The following is a 23032-nucleotide window of genomic DNA, read 5'->3' as shown; positions in this document are numbered from 1 at the left end:
GGGATTTCCCAGGCAAGAGTACTGGAGTGGGTTGCCATTTCCTTCTCCAGGGGATCTTCCCATCTCAGGGATCGGACCCAAATTTCCTGCACTGGCAGGTGGATTCTTTATCCCTGAGCCACCAAGGAAGCCCATGCACAGCTCCAGTTGCCAGCAAACGGGGCAGATAACGAGACCACATGACAAGTCCTAGCTTTTCTGGTGCCTACAGTTCATGAGCCACCACCCGCACATCAAGCCACCACCCTCACTGGGTATAGAATTACTGGTTTTGAGGGGTGGAACAGACCACCAAGGACATCTTGTTTCCTGTCCCAAATCTCTGGAAACCAGTTGGGATTTCAGCCGCTCTTGGCTGGCCTCTCTTGGCCCCTCATAAGTCACCATGGGCTCCAAGTTAGACAGCCTTTGTCTCTCTTCCCAGCTGTGCCACTTACTCCTGTGTCAATCTGGCAAGCCAGTTAACCCCTTTTCTAGTTTCTTCACCTGCAAAATGGGTATACCACTTCCCCCTTCACAGGATTTTTGAAAGGATTGATAGAGCTATCTGCACAAAAGATGCTGGCGCCTCGCAGAGTTTTAATGAGTGTTAGGTAGATCTCGTACATATCTCTGTAGTCCCAGACATTGGCTGGCCTGTGGTGAGATGCCGCATTTCTGTGTGCAGGACAGAGGGTGGGTCCAAGCACTGACCTAACTCCACACGTTTCCTTATTCTTTTCTTGCCTCCCATATGTCCTTTAAATTAACCATGCCAGGATATACAACTCCTACCCCCACTGCTGAACACATCTGTGGGTGACCTTGCCCTCAGCTAGCATTCTGTCACCTTCCTCCCCTCATGCAGTGAGGGTACTGCATGCTAAGGGGCCACACCCCTGGACGGTGACTTGGGCAGACCCCGAGAGTCTGGAAACTCTCTGAGCTGGTAGGACCATATCACTATAGCAACCACAGAGAAAATGTAGTGGTACATTCTCTGTTCTTCTCTTTCTATCCTACCCTTTTTTGTTCCAAGTGTGTGTGTGCATTTTCATCCACTTTTGTTTATCCATTCAAAAAACCATGGACCCGTACCATGGCTAGGACGCAAAGACCACTAAGATAATGAAATAGTGCCCATCCTAAGTTTGGAGTTAGAGGTCAGCAAACACATCATGCTTAGTGACGTGATGCAACCAGTTACGAGTGAAGGACATGTCGCATTAAGTTTTTGTTAGCTAAGACAAGCCCTTCTGCTGGCTGTGCTGGGTCACATCTCCACCTGACTGCCCTCCATCTATACTTGACAGCCCTCCATCTATACTTGACAGCCCTCTGAGGGCTCTGGCCAGTCTAGGCCAGAGACTGTCTGCAGTGCTTCCCCAAATATCTTTTTAAAAAAACATTTTATTATTTATTTACTCAGTTAATTTTTGGCTACACTGGGCCTTCATGGCTGCAAGAGGGCTTTCTCTAGTTGCAGCGAGTTGGGGCTGTTCTCTAGTTGCGGTGCCCGGGCTTCTCACTGCAGTGACTTCTCTTGTTGTGGGGCACAGGCTCCAGGGAGTACAGGCTCTAGTAGTTGTGGTGCGCACCTACAGCTTGCCCCAAGGCAAGTGGAATTTCCCCAGATCAGAGATCGAACCCATGTCCCCTGCACTGGCAGGCAGGTTCTTAACCACTGGACCGTTAGGGAAGTCCCCAAGAGCATCTTGACGGAGCGCCCTTTCCTCTACCTTGGGGCCAAGATGGAATCTTCAGGCCCTGGTCATGCTGGAGTGATTCTCATGTGATTTAAGCCTTTTTTGTTCTTCCTATTTAGAGACTTCAAACAGGCAACAAAGGGAGTCAGAGATTTTTTAATTCGCTCTGAAGTCCTTAAGTGCATAACAAGTCGAAACCTTCCCAGCCCCTTTGCTTTCGGTTTCATCTGTCTGTGGCGACAAGGTTCTAGAAGGCTTCCTAGACTGTGCACCACCTGCCCATGCCAGGAATGGCACAGACAATCCAGACTTCCGTCTTGAAGGTGCCCCTGGCAGCCCATCAACTTCTAGCTGCCTTTGAAACAGCTTCTGCTCCATCCTCTTGGTTTGCGGATTATAACTTGACCTCTTCTTGGAAGAAATAGAAGCAGAATTCTCTGCCACAGCTGGTTGAGGCAGAGCCAGTAGAGGGAGCTCAGGGATGTCATTAATTATTAACTAAGGGTATCCAGAATCTCTAACATATGGCACATGGACAACAGGAGCGAACGCTGAAAATAATCCAAATCTTACCGACCAGGAGTGAAACTTGTCATGGGGAACACTCCTGAGCCTGTGGCCAGATGAACAAAGCTCACGGCGCCGTGGGCATCGGTGGCCACGTGATTTTCAGGAGTGCTCAGTTGGATTGCTGAACCTGGGAAGTGCCGTGCCCCAGGCCGGCCCTACTCTACCAGAGGCGAGCACTTTCCTCAGTGGACGCCAAACTGTGGGTAAGATCTCAAAGGCATTAGTGTGAATTCAGTGAGTATTCCTTGCAAAATCTACCTAAAGGTGGAAGACACGGCAGCTGCTATGGAAAACTGTATGGAGGTTCCTGAAAAAATTTAACACAGAATTACCATATGCTCCAGTAATTTTACTTCTGGATATGCGTATGTGCGCTAAGTCGCTTCAGTCATGTCCGACTCTTTGCGACCCCATGGACGGTAGCCCACCAGGATCCTCTGTCCATGGGCTTCTCCAGGAAAAATACTGGAGTGGGTTGCCATGCCCTCCTCCAGGGGATCTTCCTGAACTGAGGATCAAATGCATGTCTCTTAAGGCTCCTGCATTGGCAGGCGGGTTCTTTACCACTAGTACCACCTGGGAATCCCAAAACTTAAAGTAGGAAGCCGTATACTTCTATACCCAAATTCAGAGCAGAAATATTCACAATAGCCAAAAGATGGAAGCAACTCAGGTGTCCACTGATGAGTGAATGGGTAAACAAAGTATGGTGAAGTGAAAGTGAAGTTGCTCAGTCGTGTCCAACTCTTTGCGACCCCATGGACTGTAGCCTACCAGGCTCTGAGGAGCCTCTCAGTCCATGGAATTTTCCAGGCAAGAGTACTGGAGTGGGTTGCCATTTCCTTCTCCAGGGGATCTTCCCAACCCAGGGATTGAACCCGGGTCTCCCGCACTGCAGGCAGACGCTTTACCATCTGAGCCACCAGGGAAGCCTAAGAAAGTAAAGTATGGTATATACATACAATGGAAAATCATTCAATCTTAAAAAGGTAACCAATTCTGACATATGCTGTAATGTGGATGAGCCCGAGGACATTATTCTAAGTGAAATAAGCCAGTCACAAAAGGACATATACTTTGTGAATCCACTTATATGGGGTATATAGAATAGACAAATTAATGGAGACAGAAAGCAGAATGATGGTTGCAGGGACTGGAGGCGTGGGATAATTATTTAATGGGTACAGTTTCCATCTGGAAAGATGAAAAAAAGTTCTGGAGACTGAGAGAGTTAACTTAGGCACGTTGATAAGGAGTCCAAGCCTAAGGCCCCTTTAAAGAAAGTGAAGTCACTCAGTCGTGTCCGACTCTTTGTGACCCCATGGGCTGTAGCCTACCAGGCTCCTCCCTCTGTGGGATTCTCCAGGCAAGAGTACTGGAGTGGGTTGCCATTTCCTTCTCCAGGGGATCTTCCCAACCCAGGGATCGAACCCTGGTCTCCTGCATTCCAGGCAGACACTTTAACCCCTGAGCCACCAGGGAAGTCAAGGCCCCTTTAAGGAGGAGGTAAACATTCCTTCTTTTTCACATTCTTTGGGCTTAGACAACTAGGCCTTGTAGGCAGCAGTATCTCTTATTCAAGGACATACGTTTTTTTGAGCTTTGAATGAATGTTATGGGAGAAGGCCTGGGTAAAACTTCCACAGCCTTGAGTTTTGGATTAACCTGTTCCTTCTGGCTAATCTCGTGCTGATGTCATCCCTGGATGTGTGTTACGGGAAAGGGTCTGGGTGAAATTCTCACAGCCTTGAGGTATTTTTTATCTATTCTCAGCAGCTAGTCAAGAAGTGAAGTGAAGTGAAGTGAAGTCGCTCAGCCGTGTCCGACTCTTTGTGACCCCATAGATGGTAGCCTACCAGGCTCCTCTGTCCATGGGGTTTTCCAGGCAACAGTACTAGACTGGATTGCCATTTCCTTCTCCAGGGGATCTTCCCAACCCAGGGCTCGAACCCAGGTCTCCCGCATTGTAGACAGACGCTTTACCTTCTGAGCCACCAGGGAAGTCAAGAAGTATATAAGGCTTAATCTAGTGAGGTGGATACTCTCCTTCTTCCTTTTGCTGTCTATGCCAGAAGCTTTTTCTGTCACTTTCACTTTAAATAAAAGCACAGAGTGACTGAGACTGTCTTCAGTCCTAGAGTTAAATCTTCTTCAGAGACCATGAATACGGCAGCACCGTTCACCATAAGTTATCAAGCTGAACGGTGATGATGGGTGTACAGTCATGTGAAGCCACTTAGTACCATTGAACCGCACACTTAAAAATGGTTAAGAGGAAACATTTTATGTTATATGCATTTTACCACAATTAGAAAAAGAAGCAAAAAGCGGTAGTATTTACAAATATTACTGATTATTATTAGTGAGCAAAGGATTTTCAAAGTAACTGGCAGAATTTATATTGCCCTTTTGGATGTAATAAGAAATAAGAATTCCCTCATTTGACTATGACTGTGAACATTAAGAAGGGCATCCCATTAAATTCGTGGTCAGCACTCTGGGACTCTTTCACAGGCATATACGTTGTCTAGTAGGCATATGGGAAGCAAAAGCATGTTTAAAACTCAGACCATTAAGATAAGTGAGCATGAAGGGATCTGAGCAGCCTGCCTTGGCCAGTGGGAGGTGATTCCCAGAAAAATGGGAGCATCTCCACTCTGTTCAGAATGGGTGTCTTGGCCTTGACTTATGGAAGGGCCAGGAGAATGAACACAAAGAACATCACAGAAAGTAAAACAGGAAAAAGAAGTGGAAATTAAAATAAAAAGAGCTGTATATTTGTAGAAATGACATTTTTGATGGGTGCTGCTACAGTGCTATTTGGAAGATTAATGCTATAGGAGGGCTTCCCTTGTGGCTCAGCTGGTATAGAATCCGCCTACAATGTGGGAGACCTGGGTTTGAACCCTGGGTTGGGAAGATCCCCTGGAGAGGGGAAAGGCTATCCACTCCAGTATTCTGGCCTGGAGAAATCCAAGGGGTCACAAAGAGTCAGACTGGACTGAACGGCTTTCACTTCTGCTTCCAATGCTATGGGAAGGCTTATAATCTTGTACTTTTGTTACTTTACAAATGGGATGATTCTGAAAGGTAAACCTTTTTTTTTTACATTACATAGACAAAAGGTTATATTACTGAGATTTCAGAAATCTAAGTTTGTAAAAACTATACTCATATAGGCAAAAATGGCATTTTCTTTCACAATGTGACTTACCCTGGAGAAAATTCGGAGTTCAGAGTACCATGACTTACTTTGCTACATAGAGGTGGTTGTCTCTGTGATCATAGTCTCTTGTATCAGACATAAATAAGCAAAGAAATGTCTTAAGTAACTTAGTATGATGATGCATTTTTTTTCTGCCAAACTACTCATGTTAAATAATATTTAGAGTTCTTGAATGGCTATTCGGGCTGTCTCTGCACAATTTGCAAATACATCTATGTTGCAATTATATTTCATCCATTTTTTAAATGTGGACCATTTTTAAAGTCTTTATTGAACTTGTTACAACATTACTTCTGTTTTATGTTTTGACTTTTTTTGTGGTGGTGGAGGGGCTTGAGGCATGTGGGATCTTAGCTCCCCCACCCGGAATTAAACCTGCACCCAACACATTGGAAGGTGAAGTCTTAACCACTGAACCACCAGGGAAGTTCCCTGTTTTAATAGACATAATAGTTAGATATATAATTAGTCATTTATACAGATGTGTGTTCTGAATAAAATAATACACTATTGTACTTCAGACAGGCTTTAGGTTGTACAATCAATAGGATGCACTTGCTCAGGAAAAATGAAGAAATTTAAAATAATTCTGCAAATCTGATTTTAAACATTCATCTCAAGTATTTTATATCATCTCCCTCAAACTTAAAAAAAAAAAAATTTACTTATCAGTATTTATTTGGCCGTGGAGGGTGTCTAGTTGTGGTACAGGAGCTCTAGAGTGGGTGGGTGGTCTTAGTTGCCCTGTGGGCATGTAGGTGGGATCTAGTTCCCCAACCAGGGATGGAACCCACATCCCCTGCATTGGGAGGCTGATTCTTACCCACAGGACTACCAGGGAAGTCCCCCTTAAACATGTTTTAAGCAGATTTAATTGTGCTGGCTGTGTGCTGTGCTTAGTCCTAAGCCACGCCTGACTCTTTGTGACCCCATGGACTGTAGCCCACCAGGCTCCTCTGTCCATGGGATTCTCCAGGCAAGAATACTGGAGTGGGTAGCCACTCCCTTCTCCAGGGGATCTTTCCGATCCAGGGATCGAACCTGGGTCTCCTGCATTGCAGGAGTACAATGAGTACACTGATACTTAAAAAAAAAATAGAAAAGAAAAAAAAATTTACAGGGGAAAAGTGAATCTTCTAAAACAGCCTCGAGGGGGGAAAGGCATTGAGGCAAACCTGCAGAATTAGGGCATAGAAATCAAGAGCTGAGGAGGAAAGGATTAAAGGTGGAGGCGAGGGCCAGTTTGCATGCCAGGTGTGCTCAGAGGCACACAGTTACAAAGGTTCTGTGTCTTCAAAAGGTAGACAAAAAGTCCATGAGCTGTATTGTGATCAGCCTGGGAAGCCTCCAGCTGATTCGACAGTGGGGGCAGGTAGCAATTAGAAGTTAATGGCCAGGAGAACCAGGAGACTGCCCCAGGAACCAGGGGGGCTCAGGCAGAAGAAAGGGCAGACGCTTTGGAATCTTTAGATCTGGGTTAGAATTTTCACTCCAGCACTTATTTCCTGGATGTGCCTTGGCATGTTTGTCGACCTGAGTCAATTTTTTATCCTAAAGATGGGCATAATGATAACTATTTCATTGAATTGATTTGAGTTATAAATAAGATAAGGTGGGGACTTCCCTGATGGTTCAATGGTTAAGAATCTGCCTTACAATACAGGGGACTCCAGTTTGATCCCTGGTCAGGGAACTAATATCCCACATGCTGTGGAGCTACTGAGCCCGCACACTACAACTAGAGAGAGTCCGTGCACCACAGTGAAAGACCTGTATGATGCAATGAAAATCCCATGTGCTGTAACTAAGACCCGAGGCAGACAAATTAAAAAAAAAAAAGGATAAGGAATAGAAGTGCTCTCCACACTCCAAGTTCTCATTAGACATTAGTCCCCTCTCCATCATATCCCTTTCTCCACCACCCAGATGCCAACTGCAGATGCCCCCCACTTTTCCTAAATGGTGTGGAGCAGTTTTAGTGATAGGGTCTGAGCAATCTCTAAAGAGAAGTGCAAATGCTGGACATTAGCGTTGATGAGCTCAGGCTTAGTTTGGCCGGTAGTGAAGCAACGTGGCAATTACATATAACATGAACAAGTACACTCTGTCCCACACTGGGGCCCCCAGTCTGCCCCAGACAGACTCTGGGTGGGAGGTGGGGGTGGAAGGCTGCTCTCAGGGATTTGCAGTTTAGCCACTGTGCCAACACAAACCATGTGTCTGGGTTATGTCTAAACCCCATGTGAAGCATCCAATAGGTTCTTAATAGAAACATATTCTGGATTAAGTTGGATAAGGGCTCAGAGATTGAGACAAGGGCAGAGGGAAGAATGGTCAGCAGAGTGAGTACTGGTGGCTGGGGGCAAGGGAGACATGGAGAGGAGGGCAGTCGAGTTGTGCTTCTAAGGCAGAAAGCTCTCTTATCTACCCTGCTTAATGGGAACAGTTAGTGCCAGTGAAAGCTCCATTGCCTCTTCCCTTAACGCAGCCTCAGAAGAATCTCAGTTACTAGCCCAAGAGGGAGAAAATTTACTTAGTCTAGCTTTTGGAGAAACATGGATGACACAGTTTCACAATTAGCTAACCAGTCATTTCTTTAATGGGGTGAGACACAAAGAGAAATAAAATATGATTCCTGCCTTTCAGGATGTCCATCACACAGCAAGGCAGTGACAGGCATATGTGGGCAGTGCCACGGGGGCAGAGAGATGGGGAAAGCTTTGCTGAGGATGAGCAAGAAGACCATCCTTGGAAAAAGGGAGAAGGCATTCAAGCAATGTGACCAAAGCCCCATCAGAAATTTTGTAAAAATGGAGGGCGAAGTGGGTGGGAAAGTTCAGATAGGCATAAAAAGGAACAGAGGGAGCCCATCTTGGGGCAAAGATCTATGAGGGCAAGAGTTTCTGAAGCCCTTTCCTATATGTCATGCTATGAAGTATGAACATTTTCCTGCAGAAAAATAATTCAGGACCCCCAACACACCCATGTAAGTTTTATGCTAATTTTAAAAGTTATTAATCAGCAAATGTTAAAAACAAAATGTTTGAATAATAATTACTTTCTGAACAAAGGATCTTTAAGTTTTAAGATTAAATCTGGGACTTCCCTAGTGGTCCAGTGGCTAAGACTCTGTGCTCCGATGCAGAGGGCCCAGGTTCTATTGCGAGTCAAGGAACTAGATCCCACGTGCTGCAACTAACAGTTCAAATGCAGCAACTAAGGATCTCACGTGCTGCGATGACGATCAAAGATCCTGCGCGCGGCGACCAAGACCTGGTGCAGCCAAACAAGTAATTAAATGTTAAAAAGTTTAAATCCGGTGAGTGGGTTAGATTTTTCACTTAGAATAGTATAGACCAAAAGACTGAGGATACAGCGGTCTTATATTTAATAAACTAGCACTACAGGAGGAGTCAAAGGATTAGATACTTAGACAAAAAACAAAAGTGCATTAAAAATGTATTGACACCTATGCTATTGAAAACACCAGTTAATCTATACTATGAAAGTGAAAGTGTTAGTTGCTCGGCTATGTCTGCCTCTTTGCAACCCCATGGACTGTAGCCTGCCAGGCTCCTCTGTCCATGGGATTCTCCAGGCAAGAATACTGGAGTGGGTTGCCATTCTCTTCTCCAGGGGATCTTTCCAACCCAAGGATTGGACCTGGGTCTCCTGCATTGCAGGTGAGTTCTCTATTGTCTGAGCCACGAAGGAAGCCAATCTGTGCTAAAGGAGGATTCAAAGGACTTAGATACTTAGATAAAAAACAACAAAGGCATCAAAAAGGTATCGACACATATGCTATTGAAAACACCAGTTAATCTATTTACAATTGATTAAAAATGCTGACCATGAACTTGAAATAAAGCTGTAATAAGAGTTGTTGGCTGCTATACCTCCCAATATGTATTAGGTTGGTATGAAAGTAATGGCAGTTTTGGATCGTGAATTTTAAATCATTATAACTAGGCTTAAACACATCTTTGTTATTCAAAATAGGAATCATTACAATCAACACATTTTTGCCAACAAGAAATAAGTTTATTTCTGTAGCATAAAAAATACATACTTTCGGATTTGATGAACTCTCAGAAAAAGCATTTTCTGCCTCCTGCTGGTTGTGGGAGCATTTTCTCTGCAAAAAGCTGTCAAGATTCTTGAAGAAGCGATAGTAAGTTGGCAAGAGGTCAGGCGAATATGGCAGATGAACAAGGTAAAACTCCGTAGCACAGTTCATTCAATTTTTGAAGCACTGGTTGTGCAACTTGCGATTGGACATTGCCATCGAGAACTGGGCCCATTCTGTTGACCAATGCCAGTTGCAGGCATCTTGTGGATTTGCTGAGCATACTTCAGATGTAATGGTTTCACTGGGATTCAGAAATCTGTAGTGGATAAAACCGGTAGCAGACCACAAAACAGTGACCCTGACCACTTTTTGGTGCAAGTTTGGCTCTGGAACTTCTCAGTCCAGCCACTGAACTGATTGTCGCCAGCTGTTGTATAAAATCCACTTTCATCAAAGGTCACAATTAGAAGGAGAAATGGTTTGCTGTTGTTGTGTAGAATAAGATGACACTTCAAAATGACAACTTTTTTGATTTTTGGTCAGCTCATGAGGCACCCACTTAATGAGCTTTCTTCCCTTTCCAATTTACTTCAAATGCCAAATGACTGTAGAATGGTCAAGGTTAAGTTCTTTGGCAACTTCTTGTGTAGTTGTAACAGGATCAGCTTCAGTGATCCTCTCATTTGGTCATTGTCAACTTCTAATGGCTGGCCACTGAGCTGCTCATCTTCAAGACTCTCATTTCCTTTGTAAAATTTCTTGAACCACTACTGCGCTGTACATTTGTTAGCAGTTCCTGAGCCAATGCATTGTTGATGTTGAGAGTTTTCTCCGCTGCTTTACAACCCATTTTGAATTCAAACAAGAAAATCGCTTGAGTTTGCTTTTTGTCTAACATTATTTCCCTAGCCTAAAATAAACATAAATAAATAGCAAGTAATGTCATTAGCAAAGAAGCATAAAGCAAGAATTGTGGATAAAAATGATGTATAACATAACCACATTTAAGAACGTCTTCCAATATCAAACAGCAAAGTTCAACAATGCAAAACCACAATTACTTTTGCACCAACTTAATATAATTGGATTTAATCCTTACAATCACCTTGTAGAACAGGTACACTTATTATACCCATTTTACAGATGAGGAAATCAAGCCTTTGAGAACTGGCTGGGAGAGGACTGAAAGTGAGTGTTAGAACTGAAATTCACACTGACTCACAGGGCCCAGTGATGTCTTGAGGGTCAAGTGAAATAAATAAATGAAGATACAAAAAGTCCTTAGAGCAGCAGGAGGCAGAGGACAGAACTTAATAAATAAAACTAGTTACTATGATTATTATACCAAGTCCTGCCTCTTCTTTTCTTTCTTACTAGCCTTACCTCTTTTAAATTCTTCCACTGAAGCTGAGGATAGCAGTATACTTGGGTCCATGTACTGAAAGTCTCTCCTTCTGGCTTCTGATAGTTAAATATTTAAAAAAGTGGGGGGCTAAGTAAGTGTTGCAAATACACATAAATGTAAGTTCTTCAAATAAAAATGAAAGAAAAAATTGTGTCAAGACCAACCTAATTATTTCATCACGGTAATCACGAACTCCATAGCTATGTGAATACAAGCCAATCAGGTCAAACAACATTGGTAAAAATGTGTTTTTATCAGACAGCTCTTGGGATTCTTTTATTTTATGAAAGGCTTTTTGCAGCTCACAGTGCATAAGAGTTTGTTATGAACAGTACCAAATGAGTCCAGCTGTACTTCTTCATGCCATGGGAAATTGTACCTAGACCTATATCCTGAAAGACATGTGTCAGACCTGATACCCCAGACCCTCTGGGAAGCAGAGCCAAATAATGGGCACATTAGAAGACATCACATTTCTTGTATTTCACATCTAAGCCTTCCTGGCCCCGCGTATGTCTTTTGGCTGCTTTAGTGGCAGTGCTGATTGGCTTTTCTTCTCCACTACTCAGTGGGAACAGGGACTGTGCCTCTTAGCTACTGGTTATGCTTTAATCTATTTTTTTTCTTGGTTGAGCCTTTCATTTGGGAAGTTAGTTCCCGGATCAGGGATCGAATCCATGCCCCTTGCATAGGGACCTTGGAGTCTACCATTAAACTGCCGGGAGATACCAGTGCCAAGATACGGCTCTTCTAAGTGACTTTATATATTCTGAAAATCCACAGCTGGCTAACGGTGGATGACAAATGTCTGAGAACTAAACTGGGAAATTCACCACTCATTCAACACTGGATGTGGAAGACAGAGAAAGTTCAATATGTTATTTGTTTTTTACTTTTTTGTAGTTGTAAACCTGGGTGTTTTGTAGTTGTAACTGAGAAAATGAGCAGTCTTGCACCGGAAGCTGGGCTATAAATGGTAAAGTCCACTTATAATTTAATGGACAGTGCTTCCAAAATAGAAATTTACTTAAATTTACATAGTAAGTTAGATTAACCTAGTAGTTGGGTTAAAAAAATACTTTGATTGAAACCACACTGCAAAATGGGGAACCTCAGTGGACTGCTTTAAACTCTTGACCTCAGAGGAAGGAAACCAACTAACCAATAATGATAACTTGGAGAGAAAAAAAAAAAAAGGTTTAGGATCCATAACAGATTCGTCGTCAACAGTGTAATGATTCAGCATTCGGAGGCCAAGTAAAACAAGACTTGCGGGTGTGCAGGTCAGGTGGTATCTCAGCGTACACGGACATAATTTTCTGTGCGACACCGCACGTTGGTGAGTATTTTTTACTGATATCTCTGCAGGACCTCCCCGTAATGTTGATTCTCCTCCTTACATCAGCAGTCCTAGAAACGATGTGAGCTGTAGGGAACCCGTGGACATTTTTTTTACCAACCCCCACAACCACCCAATGGCCCCACTGCCCCCACTGCCCCCAAGCTACCGTCCAGGTCAGTTTCTACCGAGATGCAGCCATTGCCAAGACAAAGGAGTCCCAGATTGCCTTCGGAGCCACTGCTTGTCCGCAAGATTTCCAGAGGTTTTTTTTTTTTTTTTTAACACAGTAAGGAGAGCACTAATAGTGTTTCAGCAAGAAGTACTTTCGGCCTCCGAAAGTTGATCTTTAGTGATCGTTATGCAAATTTATTTTCTTTACAGCTTTTTACGATCTCTTTTGCCAAACTACTTCACACACCAATTTCCCTGCTGTGTATCGCCAGGCAACTGTGGCGCGAATGCTGGGAGGGAAAGGGTGGGGAGAGCGAGCAGTCCGTGGGTCTGGCGGCTGAGATAAGGCCGGGGGAAACACAGCCTTCTTGGGCTGAGCCAGGATCTAATACTCCGAAATCTGCCACCCGCAGTACTGGTCAGGCTGCTGGGTGGGGCGGGGCGGGGCGGACGCGCCACGTCTCGTGACGAATCGACAGCTCTGGGCATGATTCAAAAGGCCGAGAAGCCAATAGGAACCCTGGGAAGGCTGACCAGAGGGGCGGGGCGAGGAGAGGGCGGGGTCGGGGAGGCGCGCGCCCGGGCCGCGGGACCGCGGAGCGCGAGAGCGCGAAAGCGGGCAGTGTCGCGCGCGCGGAACCGCCGCCGGGTTGCTGCTCCGCGACTCTCCCGAAGCCGTTCGTGCTCCCGCAGGATCACCGAGCAGGTGAGCTCCCGAAACCCCGCCCCGCTCCCCGCAGCGGTCTCCAAGGGATCTGGGGGAGGCCCGCTGGGAGGGTTCGGCGGATGGGCAGGGGTCCCGGGGCGCCTGGCGTGGAGCGGCGGCTTCGCCCTCCCCTCCTCCGGGTCGGTCCGGGCGGCTGCTGGCGAGGCTTGAAGTGCGCCCGGCCCGGCCAGCTGCGGAAATGAAGCTATGGTTTTAAATTGCCGACGTTTCCCTCCATTTTGGACGCGCCGCGTCGGAGTAAAATGATGTTGTCTGGGGAGGATGTGTGGGTGGGTGATCCACCCCGGTGCCTTTGTCCCCGCCCTGCAACATCGGCCCTCCCAAGACTGCTCCGAGCGCCTTTTTGACAGATTAGCCTGGTGGCTTGGCGGGCCCAGCTCTTGGGTAGGCAGAACAGGCGCGGCAGCCTGGCGGACGGGGAAGTGGGGTTGGCAAGTTGACTTTAATTGTCGGTGGTTGTCACTGCCCTGGAGGGTCGTGGCCGTCTCTGGCGACTTCCAAGGCTGGCTGCATGCATTGGATTCCCCCGCCCGGTGTTTCTCCGCACTCAAAAAACGGGCAGGTTTGCGTGCTCCTGCTAAAGCTCTTTTTCCCCCCCTTCTTTTTAATATAGCTTTTTAAGGCTTAAAAAAAATAAGTGCCTGACTGCAAAGGGCCTGGTTCCAGGCGGTTCACCAAAATAATTACGCGGTCTGATCGGGAATCAGGCTGTTGATACTCAGAATGAGCCAGTAGATACATTGGACAGCGCGTGGACGATTCAAGGGTTCAACCTGGAGCAAGTGAACTTGCTCACCTGATGTGTGGAGGAACCTGCACCCGGCCGGACCCCAGCTAGACCCATGCTTCTGGTCCCAGCCCTCAGGGACCTTGCAAATAAACACGTGCACATCTGTAAAGACACCGTGGTAACTGCCATGGAGAAAAGGATGGGTGTGTGTGCACTAATTTAGATCGAGCACCAAGTCCAATTTAAGTTTGGTTTCTGAGAGCTGTCTAGAGAGGAGGGGAAAGAGTGAGTACGAGGGAAATTATTGCTCCTTCGGTTATTTATTTTGCTTAGGACCATAGGGGGGCCATTCTGCCTGTGCAGCTAGGAAGATGGCAGTTTGTTCTGCACCCTGCGGCAGGGGCAGGAACTAGGCCAGGGGTTCCTGTTTGGGTTTTGCCCGGTAGGCCAGCCTTGGGTGCAGGTGTTGAAGAGGGAAGCTGTGAGACTTCATTTGCTCTTCCCTTTCTTTGCCATGTTTAGACTGATTTGGGAAAGTGAAGAAAGATGACCGAAGATGTGATCAGCCGGGAATAGCACATTCTGTTGTGCTGATAAACAGTAACATATTGGAGCCGAAATGTGTAAGGATTCCAGTGCCAACTGAAGCTGAAGTTAGCAAGCATGTGGCTTAATAGAGAAAAGCCTGAGGGTCCCCATGTTTCCACTGCTAATGGGGGGATGCAGTCATTGTGTTCAGTAAACAGAATCTTTCTTTGCAGACATACTTGGCTAAAACCTCCCTTTTGAGGGAGGCCTATCTTTTGATTTTCTAGGCAATGGCAACACACTCCAGTCAGTACTGTTGTCTGGAAAACCCCATGGACGGAGGAGCCTGGCAAGCTGCAGTCCATGGGGTCGCTAAGAGTCAGAGACGACTGAGCGACTTCACTTTCCCTTTTTACTTTCCTGCATTGGAGAAGGAAATGGCAACCCACTCCAGTGTTCTTGCCTGGAGAATCCCAGGGACGGGGGAGCCTGGTGGGCTGCCGTCTGTGGGGTTGCACAGAGTAGGACGCGACTGATGCGACTTAGCAGCAACAGCAGCAGCAGGTGATGGTACGGTGACTGCATAAATGTCCTGGGGCTTTTCTGTCCTACCTGCCTCGTAACTCCTGCAGGGTTAGGATGTGATGCACTGTGCAATACTCGTGCAAAGTGGAGGTGTACCATCATAATGGTGGTGGTTTCATCTTTTGGAACATTTGTGTATGAGATAGAGGTCTCCTGAGAAGAATGCTGGTTTGTCCCTTTTTTTTTCCCCCTTTTTTCAACCACCATATGAAAGATTGCTATTCCTAATTCTTTTAAGTTGAGTTTAGAGACCTAACAGATATCCATGAGATATCTTAATTTGTTTAACCCCAAATATTTGATTGATAACAGAAAAACCTCTTTGGCATTGACCTATGACCAGTATTGGATAGATACTGTGTATGTGGTATCTGTGCAATAAAATTTCTGAAAGGGACAGAATCTGCTCAAGGGATTTTCGCTGGTGGTAAAGATCCTGCCTGCCAATGCAGGAGACATAAGAGAGCCGGGTTTGAGCCCCGGGTCGGGAAGATCCCCTGGAGAAGGGCATGGCAACCCACTCCAGTCTTCTTGCCTGGAGCATCCCATGGATAGAGGCAGGCTACAGTCCATGGGTCGCACAGAGTTGGACATTACTGAAGCGACTTAGCACACACACAGTCAGCCCGTAATTCCTGAGGGACTGTGTTTCAAAAGTTTATGAAGAGTTATTTGAAACTTGAATGACATCTTCATGTAGAAAGATGTAATTGCCTTCTGCCAACCCTGGTCAACTGACATCAGAGAACTAGTACTGATTAACAGAGGTTTGATTTTAAGGGGTCTGAGAAGAAGGAAGGGGCATAAGAGAAGAGAAGAAGAGGGCACATTTCCTTCCTCTTTCTTAGTGTTTGGAGGCTTGGAGCTAAATGTTGAAATAGGCAAAACTTGCTGTTGTCACCTTCCTTTTTTGTGCCCCTCCTCTGGGTCCCAAGGTGTCCACCACCTTCTTTTTTTCAAGTTCCCCTCACGTGACTCCTCAGCCAGGTGGGACTTCATCCTCAGAGTCTTTGGGCTCCTTGTCCTTGCTCCTCCCGCCCCTGCCCCCAGCCCAAACTCCTTCATTACCCCGGTAATGCTATCTCAGGTAGGTGCCTTGTACCTAACATGCGAATGGACTGACATCCTGTAATCACCACCTAAGTCTTTCTGTTTTCTTTCATCTACCCACCTAGCTCCTATCTATCTAAACAAGTGAAGCTTGTGAAGTTTGCCTCTCCGATGATTAACGGGGAAGAAATGTGATGCTTGGGAAAGACTTTCTCAGGAGGGGTGTGCTGGTATTGTTATGTAATCAGCTCTTGACAGGAGCTGAGTGAGGAATGTCTGTTTGTATGCCCAGAGGATATTTCGGGGATGAAGGTGATGCAAGGAGAGATTTTTCTGTAGTACTGCCTTCTTCAGAGGGCCTAGCTTGTTCAGTTGGTGTTGTAGATGTCTTCAGGAGCTGGTTTTATCCTGTGGAAGTGTGAATCTGCTGGTCCACTGAGGGAGAAGCTCTTACTACCGAAGAGCTAGAAGCGCCCAGCAATCAGTCGATGTTTGGAAAAAAGTAGCAAACAGGTCTCATGTAAGTGGCAATTCCTGCAGATTGCTTGTGGCTTCTTAGGGTGTTGTTCTTATACCAGGCTTCATGGGCTGTGGTTCACTGGAAAAGAAGGCTGTAACTGGAGATTGATGTTTGCTGTAGGCATTTGAATAAAGAGCTAGGATACTGGCCTAGTTATGTGGTTGGCAGAATTACTTGGTGTACATTTGAGACTTCAGCTGTAAAACTTGAAAGATTTGTGAAAACCCCAAATTTGCTCTTCATTTTGGATTTGAAGTTATTTTTCTCGCTCTTGGTAGGTTATATAATGTTAATTATATTTGATCTCCTTGCAGTCCAAGGGACTCTCAAGAATCAATTGTTCTATATTTGTCCTATTGATACTTATTGTTGTTATCCTCTTGTGGTGCCTAATTTATAAATTAAACGTTATCATAGGTATGTATGTGTAGTGTCTATGGGACTATAGTGTATATCCCCATAGTATATACGGGGCTCTGTACTGTCTGTGGTTTCAGGCATCCACTGGGGATGCCTGGAGGTCTTAGAATGTATCCCTCTTGGATAAGGAGGGAACTACTGTTTATGTAGATGTAAATATCAGAAAATATGTATACTTTGTGAGATTGTGCCTTGCTAATTAGAGAAGTGTGGTCGCTGTAGGTGGGTGGTATTTTGCATGGTGCAACTCATTTGAGCCTTTATGTTTTGTCATATTTAATCCTCAGTGCCACTGCTGTGTGTAGTGTGATTTCCAGTGAAATATGGTGTGGCAGAGAGAACAACCTCTGTGTTCTGACTCCGCCACTTCATGTCGTCTCTCTCTGTGCCTTGAACAGAACAGTTAACATATTTAAGCTTCAACTGTAAAACAGGAATTGTACACTCTTTCCTCCAGAGGCTTCTCCAGCACGAAAGTCTTGACCAGTTAAATATTTTGGAAAGTTATATTTTAGTGTTAAATGTGAAAAGACAAATGTGTATATGCCCAGACTCTTTTTTTTTTTTTAACTATTCAGACAGATTTTTGAAAATGCCAAGTAGGAAATTTGCCGATGGTGAGGTGGTAAGAGGTCGATGGCCTGGGAGTTCGCTTTATTATGAAGTAGAAATTCTGAGCCATGACAGCAACTCCCAGCTTTACAACGTGAAATACAAAGATGGAACTGAACTTGAATTGAAAGAGAGTGATATCAAGGTAAGCGCTCTTTGGTTTGTAGACCATGTTTATAATAATTGGGAAATCCTGGTAGGCGTGGTTTTTAAGCTTAGAGCAGTCAGGTCTGGCTCTCACACTCCTTCTCTGGATTATATCCTGATTTTGGCTCTGGAAGTGGATCAATGAGGCACAGTGCTGTGTTCCTCGGAAGCTCCCAGTATGCTGAAGTCAGACACTTAGATCGCCCTCTCCCTGGTTTAATGCACTCTGCCATTCTGTGACAGTTTGTCATGGGTGGTACTGGAGTGTAACAAGAATAGGGAAGGGCTTGGGGTTTGGGGGCAGCCTTTCAGAGCTGAGTGCTGAAGACAGAGAAACTCAGGTGATGGGGCCAGGGGCTTCCACAGTGGGTTGTGTGCCAAAGGCTTGGGTGGGGGTGGAGACAGACAACCAGTGCTGAAAGGGTGTGGTGGACAAGGGCCAGAGGAGGGTTAAGAAGGAACCAGAACTGGAGGGGTTTGGGCTTCATCCTACCCACTGAGATTTAATCAGGAGAGTGACGTTAGTTAGATTTGAGCCCAGGGCTTCTCAACCTGTCTGGTGAGGACCTGAGCTTGAAAATATCTGATCCATGGTTATATAAGTACTTATTAATATATCATAATTACTAGGCAAATGAAAAAAAAAAGTACAAAATAAAAGCCCCGACTTTTAATTCTCAGATTCAATAGACATAAAATTACTTGGTCAAAATGGTATAAAAATTTCTACTCACTTCTTCTCAATTTCATTCCTTGTCTCAGATCAGTAACCCATCTCGAGCCCACAGCGTGTGGACCACAGTTCGAGTGCTGTAGACCAGGGGTCTGTGGCGGTTTTGAGTAAAAGGACAGGTTGCAGATGTCTGAGGCACTGTGGGATGTATAGTTCAAGCAGCATGATAGTAGGTCTGGGCGCGGCAGTGTCTCAATGAGGTTTTATTCACAGACACTGAACTTTGAATTTCAGATAATCCTCATGTGCCACCAAGTTTCATTCTTCTTTTGAGTTTATTTGCAGTCATTTAAGAACTGTAAAGCCATTCTTAGCTCTGGGACCACACAAAGTGGGTGGGAAGGATTTGGACTGGGGGGTAGTTTGCCTTCCTTGAGGTCTAGATCCCTGGAAACATTTGGAGTAGGTTAGGGCAGGGTAAAATATTACTAAATAACCCAGTCTTGGACTTTTTTTCAAAAATCTGACAGTGTTTTATTTGGAGTGAAACGGTGGGACTGATTTTCTTGTTATTTTTTGTGTGCTCTTTTCTTTTGTCCCATCATCTCAGTCTTTTTTTCTTTAAAGATTTTCTTTTCTTTTCTTGATGTGGACCATTTTTAAAACTCTTTATTGAATTTGTTAACATATTGCTTCTGTTTATGTTATGGTTTTTTGACTGCAAGGCATGTGGGATCTTAACTACCTGACCAGGGATCGAAACCCCCTGGATCAGGAGGGGTGAAGTCTGAACCACTGGATTGCCAGGGAAGTTCCCATCTCAGTCTGAGTCAATGTTATTATATCTCTTGTATATGTTATTGGGACAATATACAGCTACTTGATTTAGAATAGGCATTTCATGGCAGTACTGTCAAAGGAGAGTTAGGGGTGGAAAGGCTGCCTTGGCTTCGGGAGAGACAGGCCATTGCCGCAGTTGTCATTGGCCTCGTTGGATGGATGCTCTGCTCCCATGAGCTCCTGAAGTGACTTTAGAAGCATTGGTGCCAATCACCGCCATTGCTCCCTTCTTGCAGTGTGGGTCTGTATGTGTTGTGACTTAGACGCTGAAGCTCTGCCTTCTCCTCCCTCTCTAGCCTTTAACCTCCTTCAGGCAAAGGAAAAGTGGCTCGACTTCTAGTTCTCCCTCTAGACGCCGGGGGAGCCGCTCGAGGTCTCGCTCCCGGTCCCCTGGCCGGCTCCCAAAAGGTTCCCGCCGATCCGCCTCAGCGTCGTACCAGGCTGACCTGAAGGAAGCAAGGAAGGAAGCCAAGAAGGACATGTTGGAAGTTAAACTGACTCCGCTGGTGCTGGTGCGTGTGTTTGGGAGCCCTCCAGCCTCACATAGTGTTTGGTCTGCCCAGATCACGTCTCCCTCTTTCTGTGTCCTCATGTGATCTGCAGCTAATAATATTAAAATGTCAGGGAAACATCAAATATAAGGTGGTGACTTGGAAAGGTTACATTAGAAAATGACTGTTTGGAAGAATAGAAGGTATAATGCTTTTAAGTGCCATGAAAAGGAACATTTTTAAGTTTTGAGTGTTACTTAATGTTGTGGTTTTAAAAGAAAAAAAGCAGTGTTTAAATTTTAAATAGATGCAAATTATAGATTGAACTAAGTTTTTATCGTAAATAAAAGTTCATGTAGACAATAATGAGACAAATAAATTTAAAAAGTTGAAAGAAAAGAATGAGACATAATATATGGTATAAAAACATTCTTGCTTAGTATCACTGTACTTAATTACCTTCTGTACTCAAAGATGACACTTTTAATTGAATTACTTTCACAGTTCAAGGTTGGAAATATTAGGGTATGCAGAGCCTGTAGGACCTTGCACAATGAATAATTTGGATCATAGACCAAATCAAAATTATAAATAAGCAGAATTGAATAAATGTCATTGTTTACTCTCTTCACTTAATGTTACCTCTTTCCTGGATAAAATGCACACAGATTTTTAATAACCTTAAAAAACTGGTTTATTACATAGTATTTTGTAGTCAGATTTAAAAATTTTAAGATATTGGGAATAACCGTCTATTATGTTTTCCTACATCACTTTTGTTGTTGTACAATATTGTTTGGATTTACTGTAAATTGTATGGAGGTAACGTAATTGTTAGCACCCTTGTTGATAGGCATTAGCTTTTTTTCTTTCTAAATTTTCATTATTATAAACAAATATTCTTACACATCTGATATATCCTTAGGATAAAATCTTATAAGTGGAACTGTTCTGTCAGATGGATAGAGTAGATTTGAGGCTTTTACTGCATATTGCCAGATTGTTTCAAGGAAGTTTATACCAGTTCAGGTAGGGTATGAATGACTATTTTCTCATTCTGAGTAAAATAGTTATTAGTTTTTTTTTTTTCCGCCAATATGATCATCAGAGATTTTCAACTCACTGGTTTAAATTGCATTTTGATGATTATTATATTAGTGAGTTTGAACCTTGTCAGTGGCTCTCTTTACTAGTCAGATGACTCGGGGTAAGGAACAAATGTTGTATGGTTTCTGTCACATGTCATTTTTAGCTTTTAGTGACCACTATATTTTTTACAGTGTAACTTCCTTATAGTCCTGGTGACCCAAGAGCTACAGACTAGCTTTGCTCTTCACCAGTTGAGCCCTGGGCTCACCACGGACTCATTGCTGAGTTGAGGATGGTGTGATGTGCATGAAAGACCGTACTTAGACTGCACGTAGCTTTGACATCACGTCATCCTTGTTCTTTTGGACTCCTGATTGTGATATTTGCATTACTTTGCTTCAGCGTGGATACCCTGTCAATTTGCCATCATTATAGTTTAGGGTCAGTTCACTAGCTACGTTACAGGATTACACTGTGGTTGCTGTGGATCACATATTGGACATTTGCAAAACCACTGCTAAGTGGCTCATTGACACTTTGATAAACTTAAGTATATGTCGAAATCTGTCACTGCTCAGTTAGACCTTGATTTGAGCTAGAACTTGGTCCTCTATTAATGTCTTCTGATAGCTAGCCCCCTCAAAGGATATATTTATTTTTTTAATTTGTTTTCCTCCTATTGCTTTATTAGCAGTATAATCTGTCTGTGACTTTAAAGGAGCAAAGTTACAGATTTCAGCCATACATTGCCTGAAAAGTGTTTTGTAAATTTAAGTCCTTCCTTTGTACCATCAATAAGAAATTCCCTCCACTGCGTAAAGAGAATGACATTCAAGGAAAGAGACTGAGTTGAGAAAAGAGAATTAGGGAGAGAAAATGTAAGGTTAAATAAAAATGAGGTAGGTGAAATCGAGAAAATAGGCAGTTCACAGATTACTAGTAGTACTCTGTAAGTACCCACTATTTCTTCATTTCCTATTATTTAGAGCATCTGTTACTGAATAGTGAAATTATAAGATTTAGTCTGATTTTGTTTAAAAGATGAAACATTTTATGAAAAATGTTGTATTACAGAAAAATCCCAATGAACTCTTTGGCCAACGCAATAGAAACCTCTAAGAGCCAATCTTTTGAAGATTGGGAAATTCTAGTCAATTCTATTCCATTTCATTTTTAGCAAAAATAGGCTGAAATAGGCTGAGTTCAGACATCGAAAATCTTTGATTGGTTTTATTGCTTGGTTTCACAGTACTGAATTTTTACCATCATGTTCCCTTTTACTAAACTACCATTCTTATGGTCAAAATGTTTTATATTCTTCAATTTAGAAGCCATTTGGAAATAGCATCAACAGATATAATGGGGAGCCTGAGCTCATCGAGAGGAATGACATACCTCACAAAAACACGCAGGTATGACGTGGTTCATTTCTCCTCTTGGGCAATCTTTTTCTTTTTTTTTTTTAATTTAATTTTAAAATCTTTAATTCTTACATGTGTTCCCAAACATGAACCCCCCTCCCACCTCCCTCCCCATAACATCTCTGTGGGACATCCCCATGCACCAACCCCAAGCATGCTGTATCCTGCGTCAGACATAGACTGGCGATTCAATTCTTACATGATAGTATACATGATAGAGTGCCATTCTCCCAAATCATCCCACCCTCTCCCTCTCCCTCTGAGTCCAAAAGTCTGTTATACACCGCTGTGTCTTTTTTCCTGTCTTGCATACAGGGTCGTCATTGCTATCTTTCTAAATTCCATATATATGTGTTAGTATACTGTATTGGTGTTTTTCTTTCTGGCTTACTTCACTCTGTATAATCGGCTCCAGTTTCATCCATCTCATCAGAACTGATTCAAATGAATTCTTTTTAACGGCTGAGTAATACTCCATTGTGTACATGTACCACAGCTTTCTTATCCATTCATCTGCTGATGGACATCTAGGTTGTTTCCATATCCTGGTTATTATAAACAGTGCTGCGATGAACACTGGGGTACATGTGTCTCTTTCAATTCTGGTTTCCTTGGTGTGTATGCCCAGCAGTGGGATTGCTGGGTCATAAGGTAGTTCTATTTGCAATTTTTTAAGGAATCTCCACACTGTTCTCCATAGTGGCTGTACTAGTTTGCATTCCCACCAACAG

General features: G+C 44.0%; 1 protein-coding gene across 1 annotated transcript in view; it reads left to right on the top strand.

The window, feature by feature from the left end:
* The first annotated feature begins 13109 nt into the window (after window positions 1-13109).
* Window positions 13110-23032, top strand: part of LBR (lamin B receptor) — a 28333-nt gene continuing 18410 nt past the window's right edge. The window contains exons 1-4 of the mRNA XM_052653792.1: window positions 13110-13174; window positions 17607-17785; window positions 19597-19812; window positions 22209-22292. Of these exons, the coding sequence (XP_052509752.1) occupies window positions 17621-17785; window positions 19597-19812; window positions 22209-22292 (465 nt within the window). The 5' untranslated portion in view covers window positions 13110-13174; window positions 17607-17620. The remainder of the gene's footprint in view (window positions 13175-17606; window positions 17786-19596; window positions 19813-22208; window positions 22293-23032) is intronic.

The sequence above is a fragment of the Budorcas taxicolor genome, chromosome 16, assembly GCF_023091745.1.
Source record: "Budorcas taxicolor isolate Tak-1 chromosome 16, Takin1.1, whole genome shotgun sequence".
In the NCBI taxonomy this organism is placed as follows: domain Eukaryota; kingdom Metazoa; phylum Chordata; class Mammalia; order Artiodactyla; family Bovidae; genus Budorcas; species Budorcas taxicolor.
Note: the sequence above shows the minus strand (reverse complement) of the source record. Positions and strands in the feature narration are given on the sequence as shown.